A 12,431-nucleotide genomic window follows, 5' to 3' on the forward strand; every position below is an offset into this window, starting at 1 on the left:
GGTCTCAAAGTTTATTTGGTTTTGATTTCTGTTGTTTTTTTTTCAGTCTAATCCTCGAATATCCACTGAAAGCAAAATTTCCAATGTAAAATTAGATGACACTGCATCCACATCAGATTTAAGTCACGAACAATTAAAAAAGAAAAGTAACAATATAAATAATTATAAACAGAACTTAAAGCAGATCATTTCAGAGTGGTCTAAAGATATTCCGAATATATCTGAAGATCCTGAAAATACAAAACAAAATAAAATCAATGAACTGTTAGAAAAAATATATGAGTTATATAAAGAAACAAATAAAAAATATTATGAAACGAAACTAAGGAATGGTATCGATGAATTTTTGAGTTCAATGCTTCCTCAAACTGTAGATGAAATTACAATGAGCACCTTAAAAGAAAATCTCGTTAATGAAATACAAGAATTAAATAATAGAATCGAAAATATGGAAGGTAACATTAGGAAACTTAGAAGTAGTTTAGAAAATAATAATGGAACAAAAGATATTGCAGTTAATACTGTTAAAACTGCTTTTAAATGCAAAGTTGTAGGTTCATGTAAGGAATATTGCAATACAAGCACTCAAATCTCTTTAAATGATTCTTTAGTTGGAGATTTTACGACTAAAGAGTCCAATAAAAGTAACAACAAAATATATATCGATAATCAGGTTCAGCACACTTTAAGTGATGTTTTTCCTTACTATACAAGTATATATAAAAATACTGTAAAGAATCAGAACCCTGATGAAACTGAGGAAGATAAAGTTCAAAAACGAAGTATTGTTAATTGGTTGCTAAAATTAAATAAAGAGGGTTTTTTAAACTTTGACCAAGATATATATTATGATAGCATTGTGGAAGATTTATTCAATAATTTGAAACCTATTTTAAATTTGAAATCTTATAGATTTGACAAATATAATCTTCTTAAAGACGAAATATTTAATTACGCGTTGAAAAACATAAACATGTCTTTAAATGCAGATGACATCGTAAATTTAAGTAAATTAGCAAATACATTAGCGATAAACCTTTTAAATAAAAATTATTATGTGGTCCAAAATAAGTATTCAGAAAATGGTGTTCATAAAATTATAGAATCACACAACGAAGAAGATGTCTTAAGATTAATAAACGATATTGTCGTTAATTCCTTAGTATGCAATGGTATCTATTCAGGTCGATTAATTAATAATATAATAGAATGTGTAATAAACAATGTCAATTCAAAACAAAACCTAAAAACTAGATTGTCAAATTACTTGAATAATTCTACGGACTTGTCTGGAACCGATATTGCTAATATTATAAGTAATATTACAAAAGAAATTAATAAATTGAATTATGAATTAGATTCATCCAAAAAATCTAATGAGTCACAGCGCAATAATGTGATATCGGTTTATAAGTCTGAGGTTGACTTAATGGCACAATCGAATAATACTAATTCTATGACTAGGCGAAAATCAGGTATTGCAAGAAATAAAAATGGTAAACTAAACCCTGAAGAAATTAATTATATGAATAAAATATCAGCTGCAATAACGTCATGGTTAGATGTTTTACCAATAGGACCGCGTAAAGCCAAAAATAAGAGAGACAAACAAAATTTTGTGCAAAACCTTACTAGTGATATTTTAGATCAAGTAAAATTACATTCATTGATAGAAGAAAACAGTGAAAAGGATAGATACATAACATTTTTTATATATAGATGGTTAAATAGATATGAATTAATTGAAAATATAAATAAAGCTAAGCCATTTGTTGATCAATTACTAAAGGAAATAACAGATATTCCAGTGCCTATAAGAAATGAAGAAACTAAAGATATAAATGTTGAAAACGGGATTTTTAATGATGCACATAGCTCAAACACTACAGAAGAATTCTCAAAGCTTAAAGATAGAATTATACACTCATTAAATGGTTTATCGCCAACGAACTTAAAGATTAAAGATAAAATTAAGAGAAATAAAATTATTGATAATTTGCTATTACAAGTTCAAAAGTTAATAACTGAGAACCAATCAATAAATGAAATATCGCATGTTATTAATAATTACATTACTCAAATAATAAATACAGATCAAAAGGAAGTAATTGCTAAAATCAATAAGGATGTAACGGATACGGCTAAAAACTTTTTACAAAATATACATTTAGTCACTAGTCACCAAACGAGTACGCATAACAAGGTTAAAGTATCCGAAGATATTTTAAAGAATTATATATTGAAATACTTAGATCATCGATTTGATCCAGAAGATTCAATCGCAGGAACTGCATTTACTCAGTTACTAAGAAATGAACTTGATAGTCTCAGTACACCCATAAGACATCCACATGACTCGACTGCAAACTACAAGCAAGAAGAATTCCTTATTGACAAACTGTCCAAGGAATTAGAATATATTAATATTATTATAGATTGGTTAAAGTCATTGCCTTTAGAAGAATCATTTTATACTATAGATCAAAACATTCTTGCACGATCTATAAATAATCTAGCTAAAGACATATATGAAATTGAAGAAAATTTGTCATCCAACAGGAACCGCGATAGAGACATTACATATGAAATTGAGATATTTTTAGAACAATTACCGATATCACCGCAAAACAGAAGAAATATACCCAATTTTATTAATGATTTGGCTACCAAAATAACTAATACTAAGATGTGTCGGGGAACAAGTTGTCAATTGCCTGATTGTCAGACACGTTCGAGTGTTGGAAAGCGAAGTGAAACTGAACATGATATAAGCAATTTTATTGAAGAGTATATTCGTAACAATAGTGATGAAATATCTCAAGATGACTTAAAACTAGAAGCTTGCATTTTGAGATTTTTTGATGAATTAAACCAAAAGGAAACAGAACAATTTCAATCAAGAAAATCGCTCACATGTCACAGTGATAACAATATTAGAGAGTTACAAAGCAATGAAACAGCAAAAAGATTTAGTTTTGAATTAGGATACGCCAATGAAATTTCTCAATGGCTTAAAAATTTACCGTTAACACCTCTTATAGACGAACAATCAAGAACTCGAGTGGGAAATATGGTAAGTTCATTAGCTGAAAAAATTTTTGAACAGCAAATGGAGAATAAAAATTTTTCACGAAATGAGAATGATCTAGTTGATTATATTAGTAATTGGATAGTTGCGCTTCCGTTAGATCCGGCTAAAAACATCGATTTACCGGTTGCAGTGCAACAATTACTGAATAGACTAAAACGTGTTGATATTGATAAATATCTAATATACAGCAAAAGAGAAAACGATGTACTGAGTAAAGTTAACGTTAATAATAAGTCTCATGTGTGTTGTGGTAACCAAGAAGATTATCTTGGATCTACTGTTATTAATGAAATTGAAACCTGGTGTAGCAACTTGCCTTTAGAACCCGAAAACGAAAATAATAATAATACATTAAAACAATATGTAGCTACTAAGCTTTATCAAAAGATAAGAGAGTTAAATATGAATCCTGAATATTTTAATGATGATTTGCTTTATCGAGAATCATTAAATGCGAAGATTGAAAGACTACTTGATAATCTTCCTACAAACCCTAAGCTACAAAGTCTTAAAGGTGTGTTGAAAAAACAATTGTTAAACGGTATAATGGAGAAACGAAATGAAATCAGGGAGAAATCATCAGCAATAGAATATAGACATGACTTAGAAAAAACTATTGATATCTCTATGCCACATCCTGTATCAACATATCTCAAGGAAAGTCCAGGTTTTAAAATATATAAAGATCACTTAGCATCAATTTTTATATTAGAAAACTTTGACCATGATAATGATTCTGTAAAACAAAAATATGAAGAAAGATTAAAAATCGAAATAGATAAATATTTTCAAGACGTTCAAGAGAGAAATTCTATTCCACTTAGTAAAGATCAAATCTATAACGAGCTTTACAACGCCCTTTTTAGTGTCCCGCTTCCAAATGAATCTTCTATTATTGAAGAGGTCGAGGAAATAAAAACTAGGTGTGAAATTGACAACTGGTTCGAGACATTACCTTTAAATGAACCTGCTGGTGTGGGAGAACTTTTGGAATGGGATCAAATTTTAGCTATGCTCGCTAAGAGGCTTCATGAAATGGAAAAAATTGAATGTGGTCGTGATATCAAAATGCACAATGAAATTTCAAAATGGCTTTTGAGACTACCTCTTTTGCCATGTCAAAAGAATAACATTGATTATTTTGCTAATAATTTACAAAGTAGACTTAGAATGACACAACAGAATAGGAAATGTATAAACCGTGACGTAAATAGAATTGATCAATATAGCTCAAATAATAGCGATGGAATTAACGAAAACTCTAAGAATGTTCAACAATATGGATCTCGTATTAACAAAGATACTCCTTCGTCAATATCCGTGCCAGCATGTGGTCAGACATCATCATCACCACCCTTAAAACTTCCACAGTCACTATCACCTCAGGAGTCAAAAAATCCAGCTGATATTCTTATTAAAATAGTAGAAAATTGGTGTCAAAGACTACCTTTGTCATCAAAGACCCCACAAGAAAGGGCGAAGGTTATGAAAGAGAATATTGCTACTAAAATTATTATGAAAATAAGTGAAATGAATATGAATCCTGAAATATTTGAAAATGATTTTTTATATAGTGGCCTACTTGAGGATGAACTGGATAACCAATTAGCAAAATTACCAACAAATTTAGAATTTAATAAATCAGATGCGAAAATACAATTAATTAACGCAGTCGAAACTGTCAAACCTCTTATAAAAGAAGAAAAGTTAAGGTATGAATATAAACATGAGTTAAAAAATACTATAGACAATATTCTCAATGTACCTCCAACTAAAAACAGTAAAACTACAATGGCGTTGGCTTCTTTGCGAGATGATATTGCCGATGATTTTATTATATTTGAGTTTCAGACCCAAGATGATGAAAGTTCACAAATAAAAGATAAAATATATCAACGGGTTCAAAACTTTTTAGAATTAACTAATGAGAATGAGGAATCATCGTTTAAGCCACTTACTTTGACAAATGAGTTAATTTGTGAATTACGTAAGATTTCTGTCCCAAGTGAGTTTGTAATTATAGAGGAACTGAAAGAAATTGAGATCAAATTTAAAATTGCAAAACTTTTTGATGAAATTTCTTTGGCTGAAGATTTTGATAGTTTATCTAACAAAAGTCAAGTAAAATCAACTTTGGCCAAGCGCCTTAGTGAATTCGAAAAATTAGGATATACAAAGGAAAATTGTTGTAAAATGAAAAAAGAAGTAATAAAATATATTAGAAAAATAGATGACAATGAAATTGATACAAAGAAAGTAGACGAATTTATAGGAACATTACAAAAAAGTTACCCTAAAAGAATGTCAATTTCTTACACAGTTCCTCAAATAAATGACTCTAATGATAATACAAAACTCGCAAAATCTATAGAAGTAGGAGAAGCAGATTTTTCAGCAAATACTAATAGTAAACAATGGCATTCTCTTTTACCAGCAACTTCAAAAGATAAAAATATACAAAATAATCAGGATAATACTTTGAATGATACATCAACGAGTTACAGAACATTCGGAACAGGTACTGGAACTAAGGCATCATCTTCTGTAGGAAAAGATCAATCTAAGCAGACACTGGAGCCCAACTATAGTCGATATTTACATAGCATTGACCAAAATACATCACATTCGAGCACTATAAGTCCTAAGAGACCGTATCGAAACAATATGTCACAAAATGAAGTATCAGGAATTTCTGATTTAACTAATACTAATCGTTTAGAAAACCAAAATAAACAAAACATAAAATCAAAAGGTTCTGCTCTATATCAGCCTTCATTATATTCAGATTCTAGACAACAGTACACACGTTATCAAGGTACCGAGGAAAATTATACAAATAGAAATCCTTACTTTCAAAATAATATACAACCGAATAAATATTCTCGGCATAATCAGTTTGAAGATAATTCATTTGCGCAATTGTCAGATGCGAGTCAAGGGGTCAATGGCGAACCTTACAAACATTCATTAGCAAGGACCGTTTCTGTTACACGAGAGAGGTGGATACCAGCAATTGACAGCCAAAACCATCCTAATGCTCGGCAGTTACAACATGATAAGTCCCTTTCAAGTCAAGATTCTATACAACGGCGTAGTAGAAGGCCATCTGTAACCATTTTTAATCCTTCTTATTTAGAGCCAAATGCAAGTCAAGAAACAATGGAAAGTATAAAATGTAAATCAAAAAAATGTTTAGAAGGCGATAAAGTAAAGGTTAAGTGTAAATGCGAGAAAGGGGATAAAATTGAGTGTAGATGTGATAAGAAAGATGAAGAGAAAATTGAGTGTAGATGTGACAAGAAATATGACGACAAAATTTTTTGTAGGTGCGCAAAAAAAGGAAAGTGTAAAACAAATTGGTCTATAGATATACGTAAATATTGCAAATATTGTAACAGAGTTCATCCTTTTGATTGTAGAATGCTCAATCATCCCAAATGTTATTATTAACTATTTTTTTATTATATTATAAATTTTATCAATATTGTCAAATAAAAAAGCGAGGTTATAATTCGTATTATTTTTTTTGTAGTACAAATTAGTATTATTATTTTGTACAAAAAATTTAACTAAACATCTAAACACATTTTTGCAATAAAAAATTTAAAAGCTGCAGTTTATATAAAAAAGTCTAATATTCAAAACAATTTTTAAAAAATCCAAGTTTTAGGCAGAATGTATTGCTGCCTTCGCACAACAGCAATACTTATAAAACAAATATTATGACGCCATGACAGGTCACGTGATGTAAATTTTTGTTGGGCATGCGCGACTACCGAATATTTTCTCAGTGATTTTGAAACGGCAAGATTATCTCGAAATAACTCCATTTTAAATTGACTTTTTTATTTGGGGAAAGGTGTCTTTTAATATCTAAAATCAAATGTGACAGTGTACTGTAGTGCTAAGTGATTGAGAATAAAGGTCAATCAAAAGTCTTTACAAGGCAATGTCTGTTCGCATTTTATTATCGACTATCAAAACTTATGTGTTATTTCTACTCTGATTGGATCTACTAGAAGGTAAAACAATCATATTAATATAAAACGTAATAAATTCATTTTCTTATACAAAATGTCGCCAACTTTGTTGAGAATTTGACACTGCATTGTTAAATATTGTGTCAGATAACAAATAATACATATTGCAGATACAATTTTTAGTTCTAACAGGAGATTAATCACGTAAGGTTAGCATAAATAAGCTATAAACAAAAAGAAAGTAGGTTTCACTATATGTATAAATATATTAATCGTATACATAGACTTGCTATCCTCAATTGGTAGGATACGATGACATCATGACGAATGGAGTATAAATATTACAAGTGTATGGATAAAAGGATTTATATTAACTCCTAAAACATAGATTAACTTATAAATGTTATTAAAATAACAATTTACGATTATGTTATATCTTGTTCTTTATTTAAGCGCATTTGCGGATTTGTGAATAGAAATTAGTATTAAAACACTCTGTAGTCCACTTTTTTCTTTTTTTAAGGACATTATGTTGTGTCTCGAAAGCTAATACTTATTTTTGACCAATTGAAACTGAGTCACTTAAAAAAATTGTCAAGTATAACTATTTCTACTATTACTTTAAAAGATATAAAAAACTAGTTACTTTAAAAGATATAAAAAACTACAGATCTAATATTTAAATAATCATTCAAAATCAATTTTATTTTTATAGCTATCTTAATTGCTACAATATGTAACAGCATTTAAAACTTTCTCCTGTAGAATGACTAAAAATAGATTTGTCAAAAAGTATTTAATCTATTTCTTCTTATTTTTATATTATATTCTGCATTTAGGAGGGTAGACTTGTGCCTGCTGAACTCTTCTAATTTTGAACCAAGTGTTAAGATATTTGATTCTTCACACACTGCCCAATTTTCATGACATTGTAAGTTGAACTGCATAGCTCAATCTTAAGGTTGTGTTACCTGAGCGAAAATGAACATGATGATAATAATTTATTCTCTTGAATAAATCAACCCCACAAACATCAATGGCCTCAAAACTATTTATTATTTGTAAAGGGTCTAGCAGGATCAACATCAGAAAACTGCATAGACTTTAATAGATATTAAGAAAATTATTTAGTAGAAGTTTTAAAAATACATAACTAATTAATAACTATAGCTTAGAAAAACTGAAAAGACCAACCAACTGTAACAACAAAAATTAAGTATATCACTATTTTGTAGGAACAACAATACAGTTGAAAACAATTGATTAAGAGCCTGCATAGTTTTAAAATGTTTATCCTGCTAGACCTTTATCCTGTTAAGCTTTTAAAAGTTAAATAATGTTAAGTAAAAATTTTATCTTGGCAGAGGGAAACAAGTGTGTTTATTGTGTGTAAATGTGACGATCGCTGGTTCAATTTCCTCTCGGGGGAATAAAATATTTTTATTTCCTTCCTCTAGTAACAAGGCATAGCAGGGCATTGAATTCAACCACTCAACACTCAATGCCTTAAGAATTTGGCAGAAAATGAGTAATGAAAGTATGTAATGGTAGTAAGTGGATATCTTGGAGAACAGAGTGTCTCAACACTAGCTTCTAAGAAGTGCATACCATTTGTGCTGGATACAACCTGAAACTAAAAGATAGGAAAATTTAACTGACTCAGTAAAATATGAATTGAGGTGGTTGGGCCAAAGCATAACAATGGGAGACTGTAACTTTTATCCCTTCTGTACTGTTCGCTTCCATGGCCAAATGGCAGTAACTAAAAGTTGTGTTATGACACATTTGCAGTGGTTTGAGGGATAACTTGGACTGTAGGCACAGTGCGTTAAATCAAAATGATTAAACTATAATGTACTATCCAATACAAATAGATATTTTCAATTGGAACCAGTAGTTCCTGAGATTACTCAGTTCAAACAGACAAACTCAACTTTATAATGTTAGTATAGATTAACATAATTAAAATTTTATGTTACTTAAACCTTATTAGTCATAATAGTCTCATTAAATGTTTAACTCAATGTAAAGAATGATTACTAATTGTCGACAGTTGGTTTGTATAGGATTTTATATATGTATGTTTGTATGTGTATGACTAACCTTCGGAACAGTATTGGTTGAGTATGTTCTTTTATAAGAAGTTTTAGTTGTTCTGCATCCATCTTTTTAAATTTGTGACTCACATATGGGTTATGTTCTTTTTATAATTAAGGATTTTTAAATTGATTGTGTCAATATATTTAATTTTTGTTTATTCAGAATTATTGATATGTGATAACTATAAATTCATATTCTACTTAGATAATTTGATTTTAAGTATAGTAGAATAAGAAAAAAGTGTTGAAGGTTTATAGTTAAATTAAATTTCTTTTTATGTCAACTTAGTTTATTTTTAATAAATTCATCAAACAATTTGTAACTCAATTATATGAGAGCTCCTATTATATAAAAGAAATGAAGAACTCTAAATTTAATGTCAGTTAAAGGATAATGATCATCTCTGTGAGTGGCTAAACATGCTAAAGTTATTATCGATACACAATTTAACTATCATATATGCATATTACCTATATTTAAAGAACTCGATTGTTATGCAGACCATAATGGACTTAGTGTGTGTGTTGTGCTGTCTGATCAACTATTTAATTGAGTAGTTATTACGTTTAATTTTATATATATCTGTGAATTAATTTTGAAGCCGACTTAAACTACGGTTGTGGGTTTAATTCCCACTTGGGTAAATAAATTATTTTCATTTACTTGCTCTTACCGTGAAATTGCTCTTTTATTGTCTACTAAGACAGTATTTCGAAAGTGATTCAGATAGTAAGGAACAAAGTGTCTTAACGCTAGGTTCCCTCTGTATATTCTGCCATATGCAGGATACAGCATGGAACTAAAATAAAAAAGTGAATCACTAAATTACATTCTTATGTTTACAATTGTATCTCTTTTGTAGATAAAATAAAATTTTAATAAAAGATAAGATATAATTTAATACTAATTAATAAAGGTTTCTTCATATAAAATGGTAATTTCTTAAAAAAGAAACATTTGACTGAAAATGCTCATGAGGTACTGGATCAAAATGAAAAAATTCATTTTGTGTTGGATAGAGAATCTTTGACGAATCGGAGATGGCTGAGGTTATAATATGGCGATCAGAGTTATCTCTCATGTTTCACATGTGTCATTCGCAACTCTCTGTTATTTCACCATGCAGGAGAAGCTGCAGGTAAAAAGAAGTATTAACTAAACTGGTTATATAATACAAAGGGGCAGAAATGGTCAACGGATATTAATATAAGGGGTGAAAGGATAAAAATAATAAAAAGGGTGAAATATTATCCTAAGTAAAGGCTAAGACGACGGGAAGAAGCGGTGCCGTGATATATTAACTAGCTTAGCCTATGCTTTTAATGTCTGTCTGACATTTAGTGAAAAGTGTATCAATAATTTGTCTTGTAATACAATGAAATGTCAAATTTCGAACAGTAACCTTGATTTTTATATTTTTAGGGTAATCTTTATAAACGTCAATCAATTTGCTGACCGTCTATCTATCTGTTCTTCCGTCTTTTAAGAGTATTTGTCTTAAGAACGTACGGAGTGCGAGGTAACAAACTTGAGTTTTCGCCATATATTGTATTAAATTAGTCTCGTAATTAAAACCGCGGAGTACTTCCCGTTGACCTAGAATCATAAAATTTGGGATAAAATGAGAAGTTACAGCAGAAACAAAAGAAAAAAGTTCAAAAATTGGCAATTCTCGGGAAAGAGAAACCATTAAAAACTTATATTTTTTGTTTATTTTAAACAAAATTATAACGTATATAACACTGTAGGAAGAGAGAATAGAGTGTTACGACACTCCGTTCTCTGTTTTTTACTCAAATTTAATTGCTAAGCATTGCGTGTTTAATGGCGGAACCGCACTTTGCTTCTTATATAATGAAACTTAAAATGTTGCATAATCAATTTTATTTTCTTCACGTCTATCAGGAATGTGGATCTCGACACACAATGTCTAGACATTGACAGGAATGTCGAACATTTAGTGTCTGAACAATAGGTCTTATATTACCTAGTTGTTATATGCGGGGAATAAAAAAAACTTGTCAATGAATATTGAAATATGACGTTAGCCTTAAGAAACAACAGCCTTAAAAATGAATGTTAATTATAACCATAATTGACTGTCTGTCTGACGCTACTCGTTTCATTAAGGTCGCCGATTCGATTCGCGTTGCAATAGTTTTTTTTATTGAACAGTTCGAATAAGGGTCCAAAGCTTTATGTTGCAAGGAATAAGGATTATATTAAAATATTTACAGCTTGTTGCAATTGGTCAAATAAAAAATAACATTTTTCTTTAACACCTATGACTAGATTTTTGGTAGTGATTAATCCGTTCTCCATTTTTATACTAATGACTAAATATAGGTACACAACTTTAAGGTTCCCTCTGCTTAATCTACTATATGCTATACTTACGTTTATTAACATAGTTTATATAGGGCTTCGACCGCTTCGCTCAACAGCCGTCCCTCGCTTCGCTTGTTCTGATAATGAAAAAGAAAGGTTGTTCTTGGAAAAACTATTCTGACTCAGCTAGTTAACTATTATTGAGAATCGAACCCTCTATCTTCTCTAATGAAAGTATAACAAATTGATCTATTCTATAGCATCGGCTCGACCCACTTTTCAAAAAGAGCCTTGATCGTCAAAACGACGCGCGATGGCTTAATGTCAGTTTCACACGGCTTTCACACTTATTAATCGTGAGATTACATTGTTTTAGATATTCTTATGTTACTTACCTTTTACATGTTATATTGATTTCGTTATGGCGGATTTTGTTTGGGTGCAATAGAAAGAGTCAATCAACGCGAAAGTCGTGAGTTCGATCACTACTCCAGGGGCTTAGTTCTGGGGATTATCTTTAAATTTTTCTAAATAATAAAGCGCAGAGTTGAGTTCTGGGACATTACACAAAACGTCTCGAAAACCAGGCAGAAAATGAGGAACGAAGTGTTTTAACACTAGGTTTTCTGTCTACATTACTATACAGGAAAATACGGCATGAAACTGCTATTTTTGGCGCACTCTGTCTATTGCATTTAAAATTCGTTACATTAATTGAAAGAGTTATTTAAAGCATACGTCTTGGGCAAAGATGATAATGGCGTAGTTAGTTTGAGACCTTGAATGGTTGTAGGTTCGAATCACACTAAGGGAATTGTTAATGTTTAAATATTTTTGTTCAAGCCCAAAATCAACAGGCTCATTATTGTTGTGAAATTATCTGAAAAATGTGAGAAACTAAAAAAAATCTATAATAATACAAAATAAGTTCT

At 30.0% G+C, this 12,431-nt stretch overlaps 2 protein-coding genes across 10 annotated transcripts in view; both read left to right on the plus strand.

Moving 5' to 3' along the window:
* Positions 1-1,429: 1,429 nt before the first annotated feature.
* Positions 1,430-6,541, plus strand: LOC146537397 (uncharacterized). Its single transcript, XM_085188185.1, has 2 exons — positions 1,430-1,934; positions 2,094-6,541. Exons 1-2 carry the CDS (start codon positions 1,430-1,432, stop codon positions 6,539-6,541), a joined length of 4,953 nt encoding a protein of 1,650 aa, XP_085044311.1.
* A 273-nt stretch (positions 6,542-6,814) lies between these two features.
* The window catches only part of chb (CLIP-associating protein), a 34,751-nt gene continuing 29,134 nt past the window's right edge, over positions 6,815-12,431 (plus strand). For all 9 annotated transcript variants that reach the window (XM_085187647.1, XM_085187650.1, XM_085187654.1 and 6 more), the window contains exon 1: positions 6,815-7,113. The gene's annotated coding sequence lies outside the window, so the exon portion shown is untranslated. The remainder of the gene's footprint in view (positions 7,114-12,431) is intronic.

This window comes from Heliconius melpomene, chromosome 7 (genome assembly GCF_056956725.1).
Source record: "Heliconius melpomene rosina isolate 202511_hmr_F chromosome 7, ASM5695672v1, whole genome shotgun sequence".
Classification (NCBI taxonomy): Eukaryota; Metazoa; Arthropoda; class Insecta; order Lepidoptera; family Nymphalidae; genus Heliconius; species Heliconius melpomene.